This window comes from Mauremys mutica, chromosome 1 (genome assembly GCF_020497125.1).
Source record: "Mauremys mutica isolate MM-2020 ecotype Southern chromosome 1, ASM2049712v1, whole genome shotgun sequence".
NCBI lineage: Eukaryota > Metazoa > Chordata > Testudines > Geoemydidae > Mauremys > Mauremys mutica.
The window spans coordinates 223,232,890-223,260,304 of NC_059072.1; the positions used below are offsets into that span (position 1 = coordinate 223,232,890).

General features: G+C 40.3%; 1 protein-coding gene across 2 annotated transcripts in view; it reads left to right on the top strand.

The window, feature by feature from the left end:
• Positions 1 to 27,415, top strand: part of SMPX (small muscle protein X-linked) — a 92,565-nt gene that overhangs the window by 14,194 nt on the left and 50,956 nt on the right. The window contains exons 1-3 of one of the 2 annotated variants that reach the window (XM_045011877.1): positions 13,728 to 13,860; positions 17,018 to 17,077; positions 23,052 to 23,138. In XM_045011877.1, the coding sequence (XP_044867812.1) occupies positions 17,039 to 17,077; positions 23,052 to 23,138 (126 nt within the window). In that variant the 5' untranslated portion in view covers positions 13,728 to 13,860; positions 17,018 to 17,038. Of the gene's footprint in view, positions 1 to 13,727; positions 13,861 to 17,017; positions 17,078 to 23,051; positions 23,139 to 27,415 lie in introns of those variants that run through there. The other variant, XM_045011943.1, reaches the window with a different exon arrangement.

The following is a 27,415-nucleotide window of genomic DNA, read 5'->3' on the forward strand; positions in this document are numbered from 1 at the left end:
TCCTATAGTGAGTTCTGCATGTGTGCTGAAGTCTGAAGTTTGATCTGCAGGATCAAACATAAATTCAGATGAGAACAATAGGAGGATATGACAAAACTGAGCTGGAGTGGGCACAGAAAGGTTTTACAGGTTATGATGAAGACAATCAATCAGGAGGTCACTTGGATGTGTAAGTGCGTGAGCCTTGAGGTCTGCAAAGGGAGTTTTGGGGTTGTTTTGAGTGAATATTTGTAAGACTATAGTTCCCAAACATTTTTCAAATAAGTAAGTTTTGAGAAATGACTTAATAAGGGGAGGGCACAGCAGACTATGGACCTGGTCCAACAAACATTTTAAACATGTGAGTTGTCCCATGGGACTTAAAGTTAATATATAAGTATTTGCAGGATCAGGGCTCGGGTCAGGAAAAGGAGTTCAGGCTTAGGGAAATGGGCATAGGGCATGGATGGGGGAGGATACAAAAGGGATAGCTAGATGAGCTGAGTGAGGAGGAGTGTGGGGGAGGGGGCAAGTGAGCAAAGGAAACAAGAACAGATAGAGGCAGGAAATCAAAGCACAAGATGGTCACTACGGTGACTGGCACACTACAAAGATGTATATAGAGAGATTGATTTTATATGATTAAAGGGTGACTATCCACCATTTCACTTACTCTATCTGAAAGATGTTCAGATCATAGGAGTTAGCCAGGCTTATGATATTGTTATGATGTTTTAAACTGAATTTTTCAATTAAATGTAGAGTGCTTAAGTTGCTATGTAAAATTAAGGAGAAGATGTGACACAGTTTTATGAGTAGAATTTCAGGTGTCTGTTATTCATAGTGTAAGACCATTCTGGTCTTATGTAAAGATAGAGTCAAAGTTCTCTGTTAAGTTTCAGGTATCTGTTTACAAAAGTTGGTATGGACACCACAAACAAATACCAGGCACTTTTTTGTTGCCCTTTTCTAACAACCCAGTAAAATTGGTTCTTAAGTCTATGTTTGCATGGCATACCTTAAAGGGATCAAACACAAGCTAACAGACAGGCCTCAAAACGTAACTGTAAATGGTGACTCATTATCATCTTGGAGTACAGATCCTCTCTCTCAGTGGTTCTCAACCAGGGGGTTGCGAGCAGGTTTCAGGGGGTCCGCCAAGCAGGACCAGTGTTAGATTTGCTGGGGCCCAGGGCAGAAAGCCAAAGCCTCAACGCATGGGGCTGAAGCCTGGGGCCCTGAGCCCTGCCACCTGGGGCTGAAGCAGAAGCCTGAGCAACTTAGCTTCATGGGGGCCCCTGTAGCATGGGGCCCCGGGCAATTGCCTGGCTTGCTACCCCTTAATGCCAGCCCTGACTTTTATATGAAGAAAACCGTTGTTGTGGGATAGATGGGCCTGGAGTTTTTATAGCATGTTGGGGGGCCCTCAGAAAGAAAAAGATTGAGAACCCCGACTATCTAGCAACCTGTCCTGAAAGCTTATACTATATGCTGTGTCTCTGCCCAGTTCTTGTTATCAATGCTGACTCGTCAGACTCTCCCTGTAGCTTAAGCACATCCACTCTGTTGGTGTCACTAGGCCTAAGTAAACCAAAGTTGTGACTTTGGGCCTGAAGTAAACCAAAGTTCTTACATGCTGTGAACTTTAACCAACCTGCATGCTAACAGCCTAAAAGCAGAATATGTGAGAGTCAGCTTTTTAGCAGACAGCTGCAGTTCCGCTTAAACTAGCAAAAGTAGTGAGAAGGCGGGTTAATTTGAAATTCAGCTTGTCCCAGAGATGAAGGGAAAAGTTGCTTTGTGTTCAAGGTCAAGAATCAGCACAGACTATGCTAAGTGCAGAAGAAAAACTGCTTTCAGCCCCAGCTGGTTGTGGAAAATAGAGACAGAGGCAAACCAAAGGCAGTACAAGTTACAGAACTGAGATTACATTTGCAAAGCTTAACTTTCCAGTGAGACATGTGAGTATTAAAGTGGCTTAAGGCTTGGAGCATTCATATTTTTTCCTGAGTGATGTGGAAGTGTTCCCAACACTCTCCATTGTTGTTTTATTATTTTTAATGAAGCTTTAAAATTTGGTTATAGGGTGTGTTTTCTCTATCCACCCCCCCCAGTCCTGCAGTGTCAGTTTGACCACCTGACATGAGGAATAAATTGGTAACAGAAATTTGTCACAGTTTGGTGAGCAATTAAGAATGGGGGAGCCCTGCAGAATTTACACCATCTATCTGTTTTACCCTTGTCATTTTATGTTTGCTTTGTTTGGTATTGTTGGTGTTATATGTTAAGAATTGTATGATTAAAGGTGAGCCCTAATAGAATAAGGAAACACTATTTGGTTTTGGTGCACTATCTAGTTTTGGCTCTGTTCTGTTTAACCGGTTACTGTTGTTTTTCTGCTCTGTTCATTTGGGCGTTAGGTGTGTGGGCGGAACTGAACTTCTCGTTCGTAATTCCTCAGGGTGGAATCCATGTGTGCGATGAAGCTCTGAGGTTGTATTGAGATCCTACTGTCCCGCCCCCCTGTAACGGACAATGTAATAGAAGTAGGAAAAATCTGGCTTAGACTGTAATTTTCTCTGCTCTCTGTGTAATTTTCTTTTCTGTTTAAGTGTCAGCAGACAAATGGGTGGGTCTCTGGGTAGACCCCCAAAGGGGTTTGGATTGTGTGTTAAGTAAATGGCCTTTACGCAATGGCCATGTATTTTTGCCCAGGTGGCAAGCCTTACTAGGGAGGACTCGGGTAGTCTTGTAAGTAAAATGTTTTAGGGAAAAGACCAGAAGGGTGGGGGCTAGTTGTGAAGCCCACCCTCCTAGCTAAACCGGTAGTGGAACAAGTTTGTGTCCAGGATAGGGACGATTCAGCGAGAAAAGCAGGATTGGGCCCAGGTGGGCAGGCAACAGACAGAGAGATTGGAAAACAGGTTGGAAACTTTTGAGGGTGTAGTGGAAAGAAGGAGTAAGTGAATATAAGCATGGAAATTTCAAATACTCAGAAGGATATTTGGAATGGTGATTTGAATTGGTAAGTGGCTGTTGAAAGGCAAGCAAGTGATTTAAGGGAAAAGCAAGTGATTTTTAAGGGAAAGTGAAAAGTTAACTCTGTAGTTGCTAGAGGGAACAGCAGTTGAACTTTGTAAAAATGCTAAAGAGAAAAGTTTTTGGTGTCTTTGAAATGTTTGTAAATAAATTCAGGCAAAGAAAATATGGGGTAATTCTCCTGTTTTGCCTAAAATCAACAAGAGTATTTGTATATTTTAAGTAATGATTGACTGCCCAGAAGGGGTAGACCTCTGTTTTTGTCTTTCAGATGATCAAAGAAAACTAATGCCAGCTGAACAGCATTCAACATATCATGCATTTACTGACAGAGTAACAATTATGTTTTGTGTTCTATGTTCTGTCTTGTGGTGTTTGTCTCGTGGCCAGAATTGTTGTGTTTAATATTTTTATGGGATGGTCTGATTTAAAATCAAGTGGCAGTGTTAAATTGAAATGCAGATACTTGTTTTGTTCCACTTAGAATACAAAGTGTTTGGATATATCAGGAAAATGTGATATACTAAAGTCTAATACATTTTCTTAAGTAAGAGAAAGAAACTACATTGGCCAAATCTTTTAAGTGGAAATTGTTGTTAAAATTTGCATACCAACAGTCTTTAAAAGCAAGGGCTGGGGATTGTGGGAAACTATTGGACTAGAGGTTATATTTAGTAAACTTCTCAAAGTGGGTGTGCTTGTCCTGGTTTGTTGTTCCAAAGTTCTGTAATAAGGTTATTTTAGTGAAAGGGTATATGTGGCATACATTAAATAATAAGACTAATGTACTGTATAACAGCAATGTATATGTATTCATTGTTAACAAAAGGTGTATAAGTAAAGAGTAAAAGTTTCCTTTGTAGGTTAAAAGGCCAAGAAGGAAAAAGAAGAGAACGAGTTAACTGAGAAAAAGAATAGCTAACATGCTAAAAATGAACTGGCCAAGATTTGTGCTGAGACAAACTTAAAGTGGCCAGATGCCCTTCCTTTGGCACTGATAAGTATAAGAGCCATTACTTGGCTAAAAAACAGAAAAAGGGGGGACTTAAATTTGCCCATGCAGCTATAAAATTTGTAAAATTTGCAAAGACACTAATGCAATGTGTTAGGTTTCTTTTCTCACAGGTAAAGAAGAAACAACCCAAAGATCCTAGCAGCCCTGCCACTCCTTGGAACCAGGAAACTGGGTCTACATAAAGATCCATCAACGAAAGACTGCCTTGGCTCCACGCTGGAAAGGCCCTTTCCAAGTCCTGTTGGCTACCAACACCGCTGTGAAGTGCCAAAGACTGACTGCTTGGACCCAGGATTCTCACTGCAAAAAGACCCCTCCACATCAGAAGAATTTTCCTATTGATGATTAGCCTATTCTTTCTTCTAGTTCTACTGTGCTTCTGGACAGCAGGGAAAAAGGACAAGGTGACGTACTGGCAACCTCTCCCTTGTCCACTGACAGACCAACTGTGCCTTTAGACTTTTCTAGAAAAAGCAAAGCCATTACAGGGTGATATGTGCTGGCAACCTCTCCCCTGTAGGATGCTAAACCACAATTGTTTTGGGAAAGAAGAAGAAACACTCACTCCACTGACATTGCCAAAGTCCAGGAATTCCTGACCAAAAAGGACATTGAGAACTGACCCTGGTGAAGAAACAAAGAATTGTACACTGGGACCCATGCTTGGGAATGTGGTATTAATTGGATTTTGGGGTTTATTCTACAGTCATAACACATTTATCCCTGTGTTTTGGATAAATCCTTCAGTATGTATTGCCCTCCCTAATTGGATTTTAAATGACATTGCCCTTATCAGGTTTTCAAATCACTTCCACATACCCAGATTGCTCACAAGGGGCTGCCATTAGATTAGCACAACAGAGAGCCTGGGTTATTTCCTCTGGAAAAGAAAGAGAATTGAGCAGATCCCTGTGGGCTAGGGCCAATATCTTAAAAGCCAAGAACATGATAAGAAATTGGGCCAACTAAAAAGGCTACTAGCCTTATTCTTGAAACTCAGCTATCTTAAGTACAGGCTGGAGTTGGTGAGTTACATGTAATTTCCACCCTTAGTTCTATGACCCAGAAGTTACTGACAGAGATGGTATTGCATATCACTGAGGCTGGGAAGGCATTGCAGTGGGATCTAGTATGTTTAGAAATTTAGGATTTCCTGAATGACCAGCTGATGGCCATTCCGAGTGATCTTAAGCACCAGACTTGGCCCACTGCCCTTACAGACACATCAGGAGTACCATCTGATCTGTGGTCATGGAGACATACTTGGACAATTTCTGGATGGAAGTGTGGACATTCACAGTGCTCCTTCCAAGCATATGGACCGGTTAGGGTGGATGTGGGCTCCCACATACCGAATCCTGCTGGGTCCATGGGGAGGATGCATGTGGGACTACATTATTCACCAAGACATCTGGGAAATTAAACCACTTGGTATACCTACCTGATTTATAGTCAGTGCCCCAATCCTTTAGTTGTTAAATGAACATTCCACTCTTTTGTCCATGCATTCATTCCTGGGTTGGGGGTGACTAAGCTCAAAAGAGCAGTTGTACATATATCTGCAAAGCTTCATTGCTTTTTGTCTTTAAAGTTTGAGAAAACTCGCCAAAAGTTTGTTGAGTATTCTCAAAGGGGGGAATTGTTGGTGTCACTAGGCCTAAGTAAACCAAAGTTGTGACTTTGGGCCTGAAGTAAACCAAAGTTCTTACATGCTGTGAACTTTAACCAACCTGCATGCTAACAGCCTAAAAGCAGAATATGTGAGAGTCAGCTTTTTAGCAGACAGCTGCAGTTCCGCTTAAACTAGCAAAAGTAGTGAGAAGGCGGGAGGAAGGGGGGAGAAGGCTTCATATGCCTAAGCTGACAAGGCCAACAGATAAAACATGCGAATGAGAACTTTTCTTACACGCTGAAATGTAATGCCTAATGTAGCTGCTGTTGGGAAGGGAGAGGTGAGGGGGAAAACCGAACAAAAGGCTTACACAAACAAGGGGGATATAAATGCTGGGACCCCGCCTGCGAGCGGGTGTGCAGGATTTGAGATTGCTATGTCTCCCTGGCACCTTATTTGGGCTCAAATAAACGTGGTTTTGCTTCTCCACCCTGGTGTGATAATTAGTGTGACGCACATCGGGCAACGAATCTGCTGTTGCTCCACCTCGGGCTCTTTGAGCCGGCAACAACTCCCAGAATTCTACCCAAAAGTCTGAGCCTCCTGGGTTACCTTTTCAAAGGGCCGCATGATAGGTGTACCAGATAACACACGAAGAATTCAAACACATTATTGCTCTCTTCTTAATCACATGAGAAATACACAGATTTACAAAAATAATAAACACATGCATTTCCCCTCCCTCTAGCTCACCCTTCCCTCGGACATCCTGGGGAGTCAATCTGTGTTCAGGAAGGCAGGCTTCACACTGCCTCATCAGGCTACCACATGCAGCACCTCTCAGCCTGAGCTGGTAAAAAGTAGCCAAGGAGCAAAGAAGTCAGGTCCTGACCTTTTATAACCTTCCAGACTGTCATGTGACCTCCTGGTCATTACCAACAGGTGACCTGGTTGCTAGGTGACCTCTCCCCTGACAAACCAGTTCTGGCAGGGAGCCAATCCATTGTCTGCAATGTTTGTATTTTAGTAGAGGACTATCTCAATTTAACCATTCCCTGTTGTTAGCTCGGCTCCACTACACCTTGCCATTTCAGCCCAACATGGAGGTTAAGAGACCACAGAGAAGGCAACTAACCACCACACTCAAAATGGACTTTGCTGGTTGGTCAAGATTCATAGAGACTTCATAATCTCACATGGAATTCATAAATTGTACAAACAGATTTCCAAATAGTCACACAGACCCACTGGCTTTGAACCTTGAAGCTTTTAGGGTACATCTCTAGGAAAAAAGGTTTGTTCTTAACTCGAGTTAGCAAACATGAGATAAAATTCTCTTGAAGACAAGACAGTCTGCAGTTTTCATGAGTCTGCAAGTTAGACAATGGAGAGCCTAGGGTTTACCTTCACCTGCTAATTCATGTGAAACCTACAAACTACCTTGTCTTCATTAGGATTTTACCTCGTGTTAAATACCATGCATTAGCTAACTCAGATAAAGAACACACCTTTTCCTCTAGTGAAGGCAAGGCCTTAGTTCGAATCTTGCTGTGGTAATATCTTGAATGCCTACGCATTAAGTCCAGCCAGTGTATAGGGACTCTGCCAAATGGCTATCTGCTCTAGCATCTGACCATCGGTTGACAGATTCAACAAATAAAGATGGTATAAATCTGCAGTTTTCAAATGTTGTTTTCATATGACAGACACTTTTCAAACTGCACTTTCAGCTCCTTGAAGAGAGCTCGCTTTTGAGAATCGAGCTGTACTTCAAAAGGTAATCCCCTGTGTAGCACAGCCAGATGTAGCTGAATGAAGCAGCATAATACTTGCAGCTTCTTATCCAGGTTCTGTGTTATCTTTGGACAGGAGATATGGCCAGCCTTTCAGTACACAACCCATCCTCCCACATGATGTACACTATGTCTAGTTTTTAAAAAAATCTGCATATTTTTCTAAGAGTTTTTATTAATAATTATTTAACTCTTGAGATTTGTGTTTATTTTGTGAAATACCATTTAGGAGTTAGATACTGTGGGACTTTACTATTGTCCTGTCTCCACTCTGACTCCATATACTGATTTACTTTTGTATATTTATAATACTAAATTGCAGGAGACCACAGATGATTTAAAAAAATGTTCCTTTAGCACATTCAATAAAAGTAAGGTTTGATAGAGATCATTGAACACTGATAGAATTATGCAAGTCCTGATACTGGAAAGCATTAATTCTTGTTATTTGTATGATTTTTTTCAGAAGTTGCAGAAGGGGGGGTGTTAAAAATGTATTTTTGGATATTTCTTATGGGAACTGCAACAAAAGAATCAGTTTCCTGTTATTGATAAACTAGGAAACTGAAAGTTCTTGAAGCTGAAATTATCTGGATCTTTTATTTCATCTGCAGCGAATACAGTCTGAACTCAGTGACTGATGGGCCACATAAGGTTCAGAAGTCATTATAGATAAATCCTGTAGAGGTTGGATACTTGTTAACTAAACTTATTCACACTTTTTGAGGTCTCCTTGATCTTTCACTCCTTCCAATCCACTACATTTGTCTCGCTTCACTTCAGCTCCCTCTCTCCAAACAGACTTCTGAGCTCTAGTATGCTCCTCTACCCAGACACACTTACCATGTCCCACCGGCTCTTTTTCTTAGTTGATATGCCACTTGGGGGAGGGAGCATCGGTAATTAGTCTGAACTCTGTCTGCTAGACTTTGGACAACAACTCTATTCAAATCTATTGCATGTGCTGCTGGGGATCAAGGGACCCCCAAATGCATTTCCATTCCACAAAACCCAATGAACCCTCCTACCCTGACAACTGAAGACAGAGACTACCATAGCTCAGCAGAACTGCCAGAGACAGCATTCAGCAAAAGAGTTTGTCATGACATTGGTAATACAGTGGATGGTATTTTAACTTTCAAAAAAGATCAGATTTGTTTGTGTTCAAAATCTGGGGTCAGATTCAGCTGATTCTTATTTTTTCCCAAAGTTATTTGCCAAGAACTAAATCAGATGCTGCAGTGTAATGGTTTTAATTTCTTTTCAAAATGATATTGAATCACTGGAGTGCTTTAGACAAGATATTTATAGTATCAGTACATTGTTTTCAAGGAGTGTATGTATTTTAATCTTTCAGTATACTTCTTCTTATGTTGTCAGTTATGCTATATATGGTGGCTACATTTTCCTAAGAGCAGAACTGAAACAACATAATTGTTTGTTCTACAACCCCACATTTCAATTTATCAAAAGGTTTTTGGTAAGTGAGATTTTAATGCTGTGCACAAAGAGTATGAGGCAACTGACAATATGACTTCTGTATATTAGATGTGGTCAAGGCTATTATGTTCTAGGATTTGTATGGGTTACATTCACAATGTGGTTTGTAAAAGCCTAATATAAAATCTTGATAATGCAAACACAGCTATTAAAGATGTTAGAACTTTGGGATTTAGAACAAGGTCACCTGGCAGCGTCTAATGAGACCACTCTCCTTAATACAAGGCTAATTATTTCTTTGTGGAACAAATTGTAACAATAATCACCAATCTTCAATTTGAAAAAAAAACATAGAGAAAGAAAGAGAGAGAGAAAGAAAGAGAACAACATTTGTCAACTCAAAAATGTATTTGCAACAAATATCGGTTAAGTTAATAAAATTTTATGATTTCCATTCCATTAGTACATTAAGTGTGAGTGGTAAACACTGTTTGCATATTATTTTATGTATTTCATTGTTTAAATAACCCTGCACTGTTATTAAATGTGTTGGCATAATTATCCAAGAACTCAGGAGAAAATGATTCTTTTCTTTTCTTCATGTTAAACATTTGTGTGGGTTAGGGAAAACTGAAAGATACATCATATATAATTTACATGACACTTTGTTAAGTCATTTACCTTCTTCAAATGACATTTCTTTGATAGGCACAACTGAAGTCTGTCATTAACCCTCAAAATTGTTATGTTTTCAATCATTAAAGAGCCTAGATTATTTTCAGTTTAGATTACATGTAAGAGTAGCCTCTAGACCTGGGATGGCAATTGGCCCCTGACAGGTGTATTAAACTTTTGTAACACTGACCTATGTCAGGTACTTGGGCCCAGGAAATAAAATTCAGTCTCTTACAAGTACTCCTGTACATCACACATTTATTATATTAAGGGGAAAAAAGAAATGAACAAAAATAAAATTTCCATGAGAAAGAAAGCAATCAGCATTTCTCATTCTCTAAGATCTTCCATTTGAATCCTGTCATAATTCTTCCCATTGGTAGATTTTGTACATTTAATACTCATTCATAACTTATTTTTTTTCTGATATAGGTAGCTATTTCAATCATTAATGTGTTGGATAAAGCGAATAATTTCTCTCATACTGGGACCCAAATCTCCACTTTCCTTCCCAAACCTCTTCAAGCAACAACAATGATAGAAATGTACTATATTGCATGAATATGTATTAGTTTGGGATAGTCTTATTTATAGATATAACTTTCCCTGATACCCAGCTAGAATTTCTATAGCTAAAATTAAGGGGAGTAAGATTTTGCATCCCCAAAGGGCTGTACCTGGTCCTTTGAGACAATCACCATGGATAGTTCTCTGGAAACTTCCATTCAGTGCACAGCAGTAGTCAAAAATGCTAACGGCATATTAGGAACTATTAGGAAAGGGATAGAAAATAAGACAGAACAAATCATAATGCCACTATATAAATCCATAGTGCACCCATACCTTGAATATTGTGCAGGTCTGGTTGCCCCATCTTTAAAAAAGGATATAGTAGACTGGAAAAGGTTCAGAGAAGCTCAAGAAAGATGATCAAGTATATGGCATGACTTCCATGTGAGAAGAAACTAAAAAGATTACGGCTGTTCATCTTAGAAAAGAGATGACTAAGAGGGGGATAGGATAGAGGTCTATAAAATCATGCTTTTTGTGTGGAAGAAGTGAATAATGTTATTTATCCTTTCACACAATACCAAAAACAAGACTCACTCGATGAAATTAATAGGCAGCAGGTTTAATACAAACAACAAAAAGAACTTTTTCACACAGTACACAGTCAACCTGTGGAACTCATTGCCATGGTATGATAGCCAAAAGTATAACTGGGTTCAAGAAAGAACTGGATAAGATCATGGAGGGTAGGTCCATCAATGGTTATTAGCCAGAATGATCACGGACAGAACCCCATGCTCGGGGCGATTCTAAACCTCTGACTTCCAGAAGCTGGAAGTAGAAAACAGGGGTGGATCATTTCATAATTGCCCTGTTCTGTACATTCCCTTGAAGCTCTGGTATAGGCCACCGTCAGAGACCTGATACTGGGCAAGATGGATTATGCTCTGACCCAGTATGGTAGCTCTTATGTTCCATGTTCTTTGGGAATACTAGCAACTTGTTAAATCAGCAACTGAATGTATATGGCAGATGAATGTACAAGTTATGGGTAGAATACATCTGGGGCTGTTCTCTGCAAAGTGATTGTAAAACTGGCACTTTCTTACTCAACAAGTCTGCTGTGACATTTTCTGACTTTAGTGACAAATTGTACTTTTAATGATTTTTACTCCTTTTATCTCAATGTAGTTAACAAAGCTAGAGACTTAACTTGATTCTCTTCCTTCTTGTGCATCAATAGGTTTGTTTAATAAATACTTATTGGTTACTAATGTGCAAATCTACTGAAGGAAATAGGTCTGAATCGATGTCACTCCAAACACAATCTGGAGACAATGGAATTTCAGAGGTGAAAGTAAAGGTCTTATGTGGACAGCAGAGCCTTTATTTCTGGTGATGACATAATTAGGGAAAGAACCCTGTTTGACGTTCATATTCTAGGAGGGTAAATATGTAGCATGCATGTTGTAGTATCAAGTGAAAGAAATTAAATGTACAGGACTGGCAGTTAGGAAATCACCTTTTTACCTGTAAACTAAATGCATTTGATATGGAAATCATTAAGACAATAAATGTGGACTGCCCACAATGCAGTTTTTAAAGAGTAACTTCACAGAATAAAGCTACACTTTAAGGCAGGACCAATCCCCTTGCAAGCCTGAGCGGCGAGTGCATAATATATTGCAAAAATTCCACTGCTAGCAAAAATTCAAAAATTCAAAAAATCAAACTGTGAAGTTTGACATGTTTTAAGTGTCAAAATCCCCTGGCCTCAAAAATATTTTAGATATTTTAACAATAGAACTGGGGTACAAATGAACTAAAGCCAAATGGCAACAACTTCAAACATAGCTATACTGGAATATTAACTGTTTTATTCACATTTCAGATGGCTTTTTCTTTTCATTTGGTTGAGTTACCTCTGAAATTACAAATCAAACCATGAACTGTTTATAAATGTCTTTATAGTCAAAATTAAGTTTGAAAATTGTTCATCTCCACAATATTTACACTCAAAATTATCCTTTTCTACATTCCAGTGAGTCAACTGCATGTACAAACAGATGTATGCACTGAGCATTTTGTGTGTATTGCGCACAGTAGAGACCAGCTGATAATTCATCCCCCATAGGCCGCCAAATGAAATGAAAAGGAAAAGCCAGCTGAAATTGCAATAAAACAGTTAATATTTCAGTATAATTAAGGTAAAAAATGCTTTGACTTTGTTTTTCATATTGGATTGTGCAGTACCACTCATTAGCGCTACTGCTGCCACGTAGGCTTATGGCTGCAACTAATTGGACCCATAGCTGCTAAGTCTTGTGCAGCTTCTTGTGTGACATCTTCTGCAAATTATGTAATGAGTTAATGTATATATTTGTAGATTATTTGCATATGAGCATAAACTTCAGCTTATGGTCAATACACCCTGTCCCAAGGAGTGGTAGGTTCAGAACACAGAGTTGAACAAAACTTGCGCAAAAAATGATGAGGTTGGTTGGAGAGTTTCCTGAGATATGTAGGTAGGGAAGCCACCTCATTGCAGTGTATCATGTCAGCAAATGCATCCATTACTCATAAGGGAGTGCAACAGCATGACTTGACACCATACTGCAGATGATGACACTGCTGCAGCAGCAGCTCTCTTTGGTTTCTGCTGTCTTATATTATTGGTGTCCTTGGTCAGACAAGCTGCAGCAGGAATAATGGGAGAGGAAGAATGTCAGTTCCCATGACATCACAATGAACTGGAGGCTGCATTCATGTGAGTGTGAACATGGGGAACATGGGGATGATGTCACACAAATGTGATCCATTTCTTGTGATTCATGTGTGACCTGGACTGATGGGAAAATCTGCAGTGTGGTGCAAAGCACAACTGCGAGGGTACAGACAGATCTGGTTCTGAGCGCTCACTAAAGAGGATCAAGAGATGTCTATGGTGCATGACCAGGAGCGGTATTAGGGATGACTGCTCGTGTCTGTACTCTGCCATGATATAGTACAATGAGGTGGACTTATTGTTGCATTAGTTGCAATGACTGCTCCCATTTGTACTTCCTAAGCATTTCTTAACCCAGATCCCTAACATTTAACAAATATTTCTTAGAGCCAACATTTTCAGAAGAATTCATTCATTTTGTGTGCCTCAGCTTTTGGGGGGCTCAGCTGGTGCCTGACTTTCAGAGTTCCCCTGGACCTGCAGCTTCCAATAATTTCAGGCTCAACGTGTGTCAAATTGGGTCCCCAAAAATTGAGACAAACAAAATTAGTGAGCTTCTTTTAAAAACATGTCTGAAAATGTATGTGTTTGTGATCAATCCTTGGCTTGGTGCAGTGGTAAAGAGAGAACATGGGGCAAGTGGTGCCTGAAACAGAACAGGGAAAGTTTAAGGATCTGCACTGCCTTCTACCATTATGTGCTTTGCTCCTGTGAACACCCGAAAACTACAGTGAGTGACAGCAAAAAATGACCCAAAAGTGTGTTTCATTAACAGCTATTGCTTGACACTTGAACCCTGTTTTTAAGAGTTCCAGTGTCTCAGAGGGAATGAAGTTACAGAGTGTATCAAACTATATTTAGGAAGAACAACTGCAAGCTATGACAGGAATTCGCTTTTACACTTAGCTTCTAAATTGAGTTCCACTCCAGCCCTGAGCAGCTCTCAGTACCATACAGGCACAAAGCACTCTAGCTATTTCAGACACATTTAAAGGATCACAGTCAAGATCTCAGCTGACTGAAGAAGGTGTCTCTTTCAGCATCGAAAAGAAGTGTATTTACTCACTTGACGGTTTGGAACTTTTCTTATATAAATAAATAAGTAAACTAAGCTGAAGGTGTCATTTGCAAACTTGAAAGATTCTGTGAAGTGTCTGAAGTAGTTATAGTTCTCTGTTTATTTTAACATCTTGTGCTGCATATTAATGTGTTTAGTGCAGATTGTTATTGCTACTGCTTTATAATCTATGGGGATCTTAAAAGATTTAAAACAGAAAGCTGCTTTAATACTTAGTGACATCACAAGCAAAACTATGCAGCAGCATGGATACTGTACCAGAAATATGCTTAATTTTTTCTAAAAATGTGTTACATTTGGTAAAAAAAATTGTTAGGGGGGAGTGGGTATGGGAGAGAGTTAAGTTTTCTTCACTGTAATCATAGGAGCATACAGTAGTGGAGGCAGATACAATTGTGTTATTGAAAACTTTATGTTATTATTGTATTTGCCTGCAGAATGTAGTAAGTTTCTGCCTGGCAAAGTGGAAGAAGCCAAGTGCGGGTTTCTCCTTCTCCTCAGTACCAGTTAGGTTTCACAGTGGTGTGCAGTTCCTGTCAAAGTATTTTATAAGAAAACACACTGCAGCTTTCTGGCCAAAACACCCATGGTGTTTGATTTCATGAGTACAGCAGGAGGTAAGAGGACCGCATTCAGTGTTTGGGTTTTTTGTTTTTGGGGTTTTTTTTTGTTTTCCCCTGCTGCTTATGTACAGTAGGATTAAGAAAGATGGAAATTATGATAGTGCCTTGTGTATATCAGCCGTATTTAAAGCAAATTGACTAAGAAATCAGTCAGTCCAGACAGCTGCACATCTTTCTGCACCCCTATCAGAAATTATTTTTAGCTGAAGGAGAGAAGATAACTTTGTTTTTTAAACTCATTCCAGAATACTGACTGATTCATTCCTATCAAATATTCCTGTTCATGAGTGATTTCACTACAAAGTAAAAGCAGGCATTGGAAGTCAGGCATTAAACAACTCCAAACTGAAATAAGAGTGTAATTGCTTTCAAAGTTTGCCTTTGCATTCAGGCCATAAAAGGTAAAAGGTAAGGTGTGGGGAAGCCAAAGAGGCTTGAGAACAAGGCTTTGTGTGTGTCAGACAATTTGCTTGGCAAAGGGGGTTTGAAATTCTTAGCTGATACTGAATGTGAGCTGTGATTTGTTCGAGTTTGCAAATCTGCTCAAAATGCCAGAAATAACAGAATGTGAGTAACAGCATTTTGTTGAATATCTCTCAGATATACATGGCAAAATAAAAGCATTTATAAAAATATATATTTATTAATCCATGTCCATCTTTGAGCGGTGAGAGATAAAGATATTGCAGTAACTTAAGCTTTATTTCTATACATTTGATGGCCAGTAGTTGTGCTAGAGGTGAATTGGGGGGGAGGGTAGGAGGGGAGGGAATGCAGCCAGAGAAGGTTGTCTATTTTTACTCATCAGTGTGCTGTTGTCCTGATTTCTCTGGCAGTAATGAGGGCAGCATGAACTGGAAGGAAAAAAATCACCTCCTCCAAAAGCAATCCTACACAATTGTATCATACATCTCTCTTTAGGAACCAGTGTCTGATTGCAATCAGTTTCAACACTTCTTAGGCTTCTTAGGGACTCACAACATATTACAAAAACTAAGATGGCTTGGTTTAAAGAAAGACATTCTAAGTAAAGATTTAATCTAATTCCTCACCCACCCATGTTTAAGTATGGCCAAAGGCTGGTGGAAGTATATCAGCTGTTTCATGTGAGGTGGGGGAGTGTGTTGCCATATGCTAGAAGCCTTAACTGTAATTTCATTGCTGCTGTGGTTTTAAAGCACTCCCATAGTATTTTTAAATGTGTATGTGTGTTAATTTCCTTTGCCTTTGTTTTCATTTTTAATTGTGATTAGAAAGGGGAAAAAGATCATAGCATAAATGAATTACGTTTTCCCCTATTATAAGACATAATAGATCATATCTTTCTAACAGTTTGTGGGTTTTTATAATTCTTGAAATGCAATCACTGAATACAGCATAGGTCCACTTTCCATCAGTCATCTGAGAAAATGATTACTTTCCATGCACAATAGCAACTTAAAAAAAAATGAATGCAAGGAGTAAAATCCTGGGAGTTTTGCCATTGACTTCAGTGACAGGATTTCACCACCAAAGTCAGTCTAACAGACAACACAATGCACATTGAAGTTATTTAAACTGTGTCTGGTTTTAGGTTATCACAGTGAAAAAAGCACCTGGAACTGTACAATTTATAATTTGTATGATGGGTTTTTTGGTCCCGAAATCCTTACACAGGCCTACCCAAACTGAAAACATAGCCCTCAGAAAAGACAGTAAAAAGCAAGGGCAAAATTCAACTGATGAGGTTGCTTGAGTGAAATTGATGGTAGAATTTGATTCTTGCTTTCTACTCAGTCTTTATTGAGCTCCATGACTTCAGAGTCAGTACAACTGAGTAAGTGGCCTGGTATGAATTCGTATATTAAGTCAGTATCAGTATTTCCATGTTTATCTGAAATGGTCTCTGTTTTTAATTCCTTCTTAAGCTATTGCTCAAAAACGTACTAAACCTACTTAACATAAATCTTTGAAGGGAAGGTTTTCTGTGACCTGAAGATTTCCAAGGACTTTATAATTTAACCGTGTCAATTCCCGCCCCGAGTCTATACACAAATAGAATTGAGAGATTTTTTTAAACTTTGGGAGTCAGGTGATGGATACATTTGTATTTGTTAAAAGTGTATTCTCCAGGATTACATTTTTATTTGCAAAGGCCAAATTCAGGCTCTGGGCTTTTGTAACCTCTATTTCTATTATAAGGCAACAGTAACAGTACATTGTTTGCCCCAAACTTCTTCCTCCTGTTACTTGCTCATTCTAGGAAGTCCTTAATGTCTTAAGAATTTCTGATTCCCATCACTATTATTTTTTTAAGTGAAAGCAGTATCACAATTTCTGGCTATGAAAGATTAACCAGGAAAGCTCAGGTGTTCTCACTCCCTCAGGTATTGGAGGGAGTATCTAAGCAACTCTGAAACTGAGACTGAAAGAGTAGAAGGGCTGATGAAATGGATGCCTTTCAAGAAGCAGTATGGGTTAAGTTCTAGTTTATCAAGCTCTGCTATCTGAATGTCAGAGCCTGTAACGGTTTCTCATTTTGCTTGCAGGGATAAGGCGCTCTCTTAAGAATGTCAAAACAGCCAGTTTCAAATGTCAGATCCATTCAGGTAAGAGACAGTACTTACATTTCTAATATCAGAAAATAATGAATTTCTACATCAGTTGCTTCACAATCTGCATTTTGTTTGTAATGAACAACACAAGTGTTAGCTAGTGATTATTTTAAAAAGAATAAAAGTTTAGTCTTGGTAGACATGAAAGCACATAAAAATGTTGACTTGAGGAATTGCTGGTGATCTGAACAGAAAAAAAAAATTCACAGATTTGATTTAAAAACAATAGCCCTTCCCAGGATAAATACTGTTTGTTGATGGGTCTGCTAAACACAACAGGATAATTTACGGAATTTCCATATATACAGCCAATCACTATTATAAGCAAATCCCATGTCTGAAAACCCTAGTGGTTTCTTTAGAATTAATACCATTGTGGTAGAAGTATGGGATAGATAGATGGCACAGCTTTTAATGTTTGCATGTTTTCATCTCCTCATTTTTTTGAACAACAAAATATATAGTTCCAGTATTCAATTTAACTACACTGTTATTCAGCAAGACATTTTATGGAAAAACCAAAATATAGTAATCAACCAGAAGACTGTGCCAGGTAGGGGTGTATGCTCATTCTGGTTAATTGTATTTTTTAGAGTCTTTTACAAACATTAACTACAGAACAGTCACAACACCTCTGGGAAGTAGCTGAACAAAGTATGGTGAAACGAACCCCTTAATTCTTCTCCCACTGAAGTCAATTGCAAAACTGCTGTTGATTTCAGCATGAGCAGGAACTGGTCCTAAAACAATAAGAGCTATACTTTTTGTTTGGTTGTTTGTTTGTTTTTAATGAAACCAAAGATGATCCTAGAATCTTCTGTCAATTCACTGTCAATTCACAGAGGCTGGTTACCATATGCTTTCTAGGCCCCAAAGGCTGGCTCTTCCAGCAAGTGCCGGATATCATTCCCAGACTCCGCTCATATTAGATTTTAAACTAATAAAAACTTCTAATAGAAAATATTTCAAATTATAGAACACATAAATTGTTGAATACACATTATAAATACCCAGCCACGTCAGTTCATGTTCATCAAAAAATGATGTTATACTGCAAATGAAGAAAGAAATAAAGAAAAATTGCATGAGCTGACAATTGCCTATGGTAGAAAATACAGACAAGGGTTAGTGGTTAAGCATATAACATACAAAAAAGTACACTAAGTTAGTTAAATTAGTTGATCTTAGCCAAAAGGCCAGGGTGCCTCCTCAAATACTAACTTGTACAATGTTATTACAAATTTGTTATATATATTTTTGCTGTAGATTTTCCCAGCATGTTGATAGGAAAAACAGTTCAAGGTTTCATAAAAGCTTGAAATAGCATAAGAACCCCAAACGGAATTTATCATGGCTGATCTGCTCTCAGTTTTCCCATGATAATAATTTCCTAACTCATTGAGATATTATGAAGATTAATTAGCTAATGGTTGTGCAGCATTTTGAACCTGCAAGGCCTATGTGTGTTAATTCTGAGTATTATTAAGTGTGATTTAACTGAACAGAGCTGATTTTTTTATACGGTTTGAGAGAAGTCTTGGCTTTGAAATCAATGGACTTTTGCCATTGACTTCAGTCAGGGGGTCAGAATTTCACCCTTTATATATTAGATTTCAAAATAATTTGCATTATTAACTCACAGTTTAGGGGATTTATAACTTGGATCTAAGTTTTAATCAACTACTAATCTTAATATGCCATATGTAAACAAGTTTTCTTTTAAACTCATTTTGAATTAAATTGGTTTGCTTGTTTCTTTACTGAAAGAGTAAGGGTGGACACTTTTGGTCACTTTTAAGATTTTTTCCCCCAACTTCAAAATTGAAACTCTAAACGTCTAAATAACTGTTAATATTTAAAAAAAAAAGCTTGTGCCCCCAAAGCACTAAATTTAATACTTTAAGAAAGTCAAAATTATGAAATAGTCTTGAATTACAAATGTTAGAAAAGCAACCACTACACAAACAGTTTTTTACAACATTTCTAGGGAATGCTGTTGGAAGCTGCTGCAGTAAGAAAATCTACACTGCAACTGATGCCTATTATTCTTGCAGCTATCTCAGATCCATAATACAAGGTGTCAGTGAATTTTATACACTATACCTTGTAATGATTCATGGATTATGAGCTTTTGCTACTACATACCGATACAGTAGGTCCTACCTCTAGGGAAATGACAATGTATATTGTGCTACAGATATGGAAATTTAAGGATCCATATCCATACACTGACATGAAAGAATGTAATTGAAGAAGCTGTCAATAATCTGTGTGTGAAATGCTGTCTATAGTATTAGCTGATAATACATTCTGTCAACATTTACTACTTTGGTTTTTCCTCTCAGTTAAGTGCTTTTCTGGTTTAAGGTTTTAATGCAGGTTCTCTGTTCTGTTCAGAGTCTGAAAACTTTCATATTTTCTCAGTTTATTTTAACACAATTACCGTCAAGTGGCCCTACAGTTTGTTCATCTGTCCTTCTGGATGAATAGGGGTGACCATGACTCCATTCAGGTCTCACCAATAACACTCCTAACCTGGCCTTCTGGGTTGTTGCAGGGCAGTAGAAGGCACTCAAACGCTCTGGTCTGTATATTCTGTGTCTGCAACACTCCCAACCAGAGAATCAAGTGACTGTAAAAAGAAGTCCAGTTCTAGTAGTCCAGGTCACTGTATAATAGGCCATCAAGCTGATACATCATACATGTTATCTGTCCATTTATAGTCAGAGAGTAATATTAGCTATTAGAGAGATAAGGTGGGTGAGGTAATGTCTTTTACTGAACCAACTTCTGTTGGTGAGAGAGACAAGCGTTCGAGCAACACAGAGCTCTTCTTCAGGGCTGCAAACATATTGATCTATCATTCATTCTCTTTTCAAAAATCTTTGTTTTAAAGACACATTTAAACTAGCCTGCAACTTTCTGTCTGAACTCTCGTATAGATAACAGATCAGACCCTGAACTCAGTTGCACTGGCATAACTCTAGAGTACCTCCATTGACTCCAATAGGGAGAAGCACTGGCCATAGAAAGGTCATGGTTAAGGTGGCCAGGGGTTTGTGCTGATTTGGCTTCCTCCACTAGTGAAAATCCTTTGGAACGGCTGATGAAATATTAAGATCCCTGACTGGAAAAACCTGCAAGAGGACAGAGCGACAGAAACTCTGCCCACTCTCCCAGGTGGATGAATCCCTCCCAGGTCTAAGGCAAAGAGGTAAAATTTGCCATTCCCTTTACCTGCACGGTGAATTTGACCCATGAATGACAATTCAAACACTATTAAGTATAACTGACCAACCGGTGGCCTAACTGCTTAAGGTAATTATAGCACATACTTTCCAAAGCACATAAGAGGAATAGTCTTGGAAAGCAAGCATGGAATTCGAGACCTGTTCTGCCACAGACTTCCTGTGTGGCCTCGGGCAAGTCACTTAGACGCTCTTTGCCTCAGATGCCCATTTTATGGATGGAGAACTGAGGCAAAGAGCACTTGCCTTCCTCACAGGGTACTGTGAAGTTAAATACATTAAAGACTGTAAGATGCTGAGATGGTCCTGGGGGCTATATGGGTATGTCTACAATGTAATTAGACACCCATAACTGATTTGTGCCAGCTGACTCGGGCTCGTGGAGCTCAGGCTAAGCTGATGTTTAACTGCAGTGTAGCATTTGGGCTGGGGTTGCAGCCTGAGCTCTGGAACCCTCCCACCTTGCAGAGTCATAGAGCCCAGGCTCCAGTCTGAGCCCGAATGTCTACAGAGCAAGTAAACAGCCCCTTATCCTGAGCCCTGTGAGCCTGAGTCAGCTGGCATGGACCAGCCACAGGATTTTAGTTACAGTGTAGTCATACTCGATCAGTACCTCAGATAGACATAGAACTTGCTCTCATTGCAGCCAGTGTAGGGGTTTTTTGCCATTGATTTTATTTACAGTAGAAGTGAGCCTACTAGTGAACTTCCCTGACACTCCAACCTATTTGAACCCAGAAAGTTGGTTGGGGTACCGGATTACTTCCTGTGCTAATTAAACTGGATCCACACTACAGTATGCATTTTACTACAAATACTATTGTGCTTTCATCACTCTAAAACTTTTATGAAGTCTGTAGATTTGCTTCTGACATAAGTTGACAAATCCATCAGCTATCAAGCAGATATCCTTCCTACTAGCTGTGGCCCAATCCAGGAGTCTTAGGATGTCCAGCAGCTTTTCTTCTTCTTCTTCCTTTATGCTGCTTTTCCTAGTGAGGGTCACAGTGGCAGCATGGAGAGTAGGGAGGATCAGACCTCCTTTTCCTCCACAACAGGTTCCAGCTCCTCCTGGGGGATTCCCCAGCATTCCCAGGCCAGCTGGGAGATATAATCCCTCCAGTGTGTCCTGGGTCCAGCCTTGGGGCCTCCGGCCAGTGGGGCATGCTCAGTAGAGTTCCAACAAAAGGCTCCCAGGGGGCATCCTTATTGTTATGTCCTAGGGGCAGCCGGTGTAGGAAGCAATCACTTGAGGCCAGAGAGCAGACAGCTAACCAAAACCTCCATTTTATTTACAGAAACAGAGAGCTCACTCAGCCGGTTGAAACCGGCTGAGCTATCCCTTAATAGTCTAACTCAGTTGCCATAGTAACAAAACCCATGACAACCAAATACACAACACTTATCAGGTGCCAAAACCACCTCAATTGGCTCCTCTTTATCTGGAGAAGCAGTGGCTCTACTCCAAGGTGCTTCCAAATAGCCAAGCTCCTCACCTTCTCTCAGAGAGTAAGCCCAGCCACCCTGCGGAGAAACCTCATTTCCACCGCTTGTATCTGCGATCTCGTCCTTTTGGTCATCACCCAAAGATCATGACCATAGGTGAGGATGGGGATGTAGAGCAACCTGTAAACCGAGAGCTTAGTCTGAGAACTCAGCTCCCACTTCACCAACATGGATGGGTACAGCACCAATCTGCCGGCCAATCTCCTGCTCCTGCTTGCCATCACTCATGAACAAGACCCCTTGATATTTGAACTCATCCACTAAGGGCATGTGCTCCCCCCTCACCTGGAGAGAGCAGTCTACTTTCTTCCAGAGAGGACCATGACCGCTGATTTGGAGGTGCTGATTCTCATCCCAGCCGCTTCACACTCTGCAGAGAAACATTCGAGTGCACATCAGAAATCGCAGTTCTGAAGAAGTAAGAAGGACAACACCATCTGCAAACAGCAAAGATGCCACCTCCGAGTCCCCATACTGGGTGCACTCCAGAGCTCGACTGAGCCTTGATATCCTGTCCATGAAAATCCAGCAGCTTTTTGACCAAGTTAATTAAAAAAAACAAAAAAACCAGTCACCTTTAAGCACTGTATGAATCTACTCCATCTCCTTGTAATAGCATTCCATTGGTGTATATCCAGCCTCAATCAAATTTGTGGGTAACACCAAAATTGGAAGGGTAGCAAATGTACAGGTGAACAAAACCAAACTGCAAAGTAACCCAGAGAACTTAAAGAGGTGGGGCTGCAGGCAATACAGGGAGCTAACTACTGATAAATATATTAATACTGTAAGCACGGGGGAGGAAATAAGTAGCACAGCTTGAACAGGATGGTGGGTGTGGGGAACGTCCAAGCTGCCATACTGTGATTATTTCCATTTTGTCTCTTTAGTACCATCTTAATATTAAATTTTTATGTAACTAATCACTATAGTTGCCACAGGCAAGCAGCGGGATCAGGAGCTGGAAGCTGGGTGGAGAGGGCCAGCAAGAGGATCTTTATCTTTATAAACGGCCCATAGTATGAAAGGGTTTGAGAGCCATCACTCCAGCACCAACTCTGTAAAAACACTGCAGTGGCTACAAATATAAAACACACAGAGAAATTCACTACGGTGATCCTTTTTTTTTTTTTGCAATTGCATCTTTGTCTGTAATTTCATTGCATTTAGACTTTTTTTGGTGTGGTGAATCCATCATGGTTTCCTTCTGACAGGCTAATATCAACATCCCAATGGGAGCATTTCGACCTGGAGCAGGGCATCCTCCCAAAAGAAAAGAATTTACACCTGAAGTGGAGGAGGTAAGAAAAATAATATTTAAACTTAATGCAGGAGAATCTCTGCAGTTTATGTGCTATGCAAGCCACTTTATCTAGGCTACAGTACAAAATGCCAATCCTAGTTATCACAGGCATCCGTACACCAATCCAAATTGGAAATCAACCACTGACTATTGAATACAGTTGATACACTTGGTGTTATTTTTGAAGCCAAAACATACATGGTAATATAAACAAGTACTGGGGTATGGGGTCCCGCTTCGTTAAGAGAATGGGATCAGCAGTGACAGGTGAGGGGAAGGCAATGATGGGAAAGCAAGCCAGCACTTTGGGGAGTGTATATTGCACTGTGTATAGCTCTAGCATCGTTTACTCCTGACTAGGGCAATAGGGAGACCCAAAAGGGGATTGTGACATCCCAGGCTACTCCAGGGACACCGATGATCTATCCCTAAAAGGGAATATTTAGGATATTTTTGGACAAATTATCAGCCTTTCCCCCCAGCTACTATAGACACTTCAGACTTGTAATTTTCTTACTTAAGGTTAATTCTACCCTCCCCTCATATCAGTTTCATTGTTAATCAAAACAGAAGAGGTTATTTTTCTAAATTCTCTTATATACTTTGCAATAATGATGCTCTGTTTATAAAGTCACTTTGGGGGCGAAAACTGATCTAACTTATTTTTGAAAAAGGCATTTTGGAAAGAAAACGTATAAAGTGACCCTGCAAGCACAGATGTTTTTCTCTTCCAAAAAAAAATTAAAATATATTTTCTATTTAGTAATTAAATTTGGAAGGAATGCAAAAGATGTTAAAAAGAAACTAATAAAGCATGCACGAGGGTTGGTAGTATTTGAGAAATAAGAAATGGCTAGCACGGTTTGATTTAGTTGGCTGATTGAATTATAGCTTTGCTCTTCAGTTATGTGTATATTATATATGAAACAGGAACTATAGAATTGAAGTTTTTGTTCTGATCCTGTAGCCTTTACTTCCCCAAACCAATGGGATAATTCACATGAGTAAAGGCTGCTGAATTAGGCCTTGTAGTAGCAATGGAACATAAATGTTCCCAGTGGATTTGTCTTTTCAGTTTTTCCTGTTTATTTAGCTTTTGCAGTACAGTCCATGGTTCTATCTTTAAGACCATTAGAGACAAATCGATCTTCTTCTTAACAGTTCTGAACATTATGGGCTATATTTTGAGAACCTGGCAAGGAAGATATGTGTCACATTCAATGGGTTGAAATCCTTGTAGGTTTTGTATGTGAAAAAAATTGAGTGAAAGGGCATGTAGCAAGAAAATTGAGTGGGAGGACATGGGAATTTCAAAAAAGAACACTGTCTCTTCACCTAGATATTTGCTTCCATAGTCTTAGCACCATCAGGCATCTTATTGACTCTTTAGATTTCCTTTGATAAAGTTAGAGACCAAGTTCTAATCTCAGCTGCAAAGTGCATATTGCACACATAGTGGGGAATAATTTGAGGTAAGTAAAAAGAACAGGAGTACTTGTGGCACCTTAGAGACTAACAAATTTATTTGAGCATAAGCTTTCATGGGCTAAAACCCACTTCATTGGATTTATGCAGTGGAAAATACAGTAGGAAGATATATATACACAAAGGACATGAAAAAATGGGTGTTGCCATACTAACTATAACAAGAGTAATCAGTTAAGGTGGGCTATTATCAGCAGGAGGAAAAAAAACTTTTGTAGTGATAATCAGGATGGCCCATTTCCCACAGTTGACAAGAAGGTGTGAGTAACAGTAGGGGAAAAATTAGCACGGGGAAATAGGTTTTACTTTGTGAAATGACTCATCCACTCCCAGTCTTTATTCAAGCTTAATTTAATGGTGTCCAGTTTGCAAATTAATTCCAATTCTGCATTTTCTTATTGGAGGTCTGTAATCAAGTGACCAGGGAGGTTGAAGTGTTCTCCGACTGGGTTTTGAATGTTATAATTCTTGATTTGTGTCCATTTATTATTTCGTGTACAGACTGTCCAGTTTGGCCAATGTACATGGCAGAGGGGCATTGCTGGCACATGATGGCATATATCACATTGGTAGCTGTGCAGGTGAACAAGCCTCTGATAGTGTGGCTGATGTGATTAGGTCCTATGATGGTGTCCCCTGAATAGATATGCGGACAGAGTTGGCAACGGGGTTTATTGCAAGGATTGGTTCCTGGGTTAGTGTTTTTGTTGTGTGGTGTGTGGTTGCTGGTGAGTATTTGCTTCAGGTTGGAGGCTGTCTGAAAGGGAGCCTGGGCTGTCTCCCAAGATCTGTGAGAGTGAGGGATCATCCTTCAGGATAGGTTGTAGATCCTTGATGCCACACATCTGAGGTTAAAAAGTAACCCTAAAAATAATTTATAGACTGGAACATCTCCAAAATATGTCCAAATCTTACAAAGTCCCAAAGACCAAAATGATTGCTGCCTTAGTCAGTTACAACACAGCACTACAAAATAGAACTGTGTTGTAACTGATTTGGGCAGCAATCATTTTTAAACAGGTCCCCTACAGATATGGAATTGTAGTGCATCCAGGCCCTTATTCTTTTCTGCTTATTCAAGTTATCAGGCAATGAAAATGTGCAAGAAAACAATAGAGTTTGGTAACCATCTGTGACTGCTGAGACCTTCTGCTGCCTCCCTTCCTCTCCTTGCTCCATTAATTTACTTATTCTACTTGCCTTAATCCCAGATTGTGAGGTCACCTGGACACTATTCAGTGCCTAGTACAATGTGGTCCTGATTCCTGATTGTGGTGCTTACACATTACCACAACAGAAAAAATATGTAATGGTAATAAATATGAAGAAATATTCTTACTGTAATACTGTATACTTTGTATGGTGCTTAAATGAAATCAGAATTAGAGTTGGATTTATATTGTGATCAATTTTTTGTGATATTCACTCTAGTTTGTTATATTTGTGCCCCATGAGCATTCTGTTTCCCAAAGAGTAGTAGATTTACTTGTACTAGCTCTCACATTTGCAGTAAGTATGCACAAGTATTTCTATGAGAAATTATATATTTTAACCGGAATGGAATACTGGAATAAACAGTGATGAGCTGCCAAAATCTTAACAACGGGTTCCCTATAAAAAGTTCTGATTTAACAACGGGTTCCCTATAAAAAGTTCTGATTTAAGGGATGTTCGTCCACTCATTATATTCAGCAGTTCCTGGAGCTTCATAGAGGACAGAAGATGCTTTTGTGTGGGATTTAAAGCCTATTTCAAACCCTTGGAGGGAGAGCCCTATAGGTCTTGGCTGCAGACTCAGTTCAAATAGGCAAACGGGGATATTTGCAGTAACTGTATAACAGATTGAGGAGGACAACTGGGGAAGCTGAGAAAATAGCAAAATGAGAAACCCTTGGAGACAATGCTGAGGACAGTCTCTGGCTCAATGTCCACCCAAGCAACACCCAAGGAGGAGTCCACTCAGAGTCTGACAGAGAAGGATGTTCCACACGAGCAGCCCTTCTCAGCCTGTGGATTGCTCACCACCTGGAATGAGTTGCGGATTAGCTCCTGGCTGAAATCCACCATTGCACCTTTCACAAAGGCCAGGCTGTCCACATCCACAACAACACGAACACCACCTTGTTCAAACAACCTGTCATCAGGATTGATAACTGTGTCCAAGGAAAACTTGTACTGGAATCCAGAGCAGCCACCTCCCTCCACCTGCAGCCTGAGAAACTCAGACCCTTCTATAATCTCCAGCAGCCTCTTCACACAGCTGTTGCTGAGGTAGATCTGTCCCTCGCTAGAGTCAGACACTGGTTGCCCTGGCTTAGAAGAGGATGATGCCCACTGCACCCTGATGCTTGGTACATAGGCTCCATTCTGAGAACAGGGTGGTGTTCTCACTAGGCGCAGTAAAGTAGGAGAAAGGCTGCTGCTGCCAACTCCTGGCCCGGCACTGGGCCCTAGGGTCACACTGCGCGGCGGAGCTAACCGCGCCCTCGGCCCGAGCCCTCTCCAGGGGCGCCCCCCCCGGGAACGGCCGGGTCAGGCGCCGCAGCGGGGCTTGGCGGCGCCGCACGCTCTCTGCACGGCAGGGGCCGGGTGCTCGGGCGAGGCTCCAGGAGGGGAGCTGCAGGCGCTCAACAGCCGGGCGGCGCGGGGACGGCGATGCCGCCCCGGCCATGCGGCGCCCCCCACACGCGCCAGGGACGGAGAGGGGACCCCGGGCTACTGTCCTAGCTCCACCCGAGCCAGTAGGGGGTGGCCTGCGGGGCCAGGCGGCGGCTCTTCTCCCCACCTGGG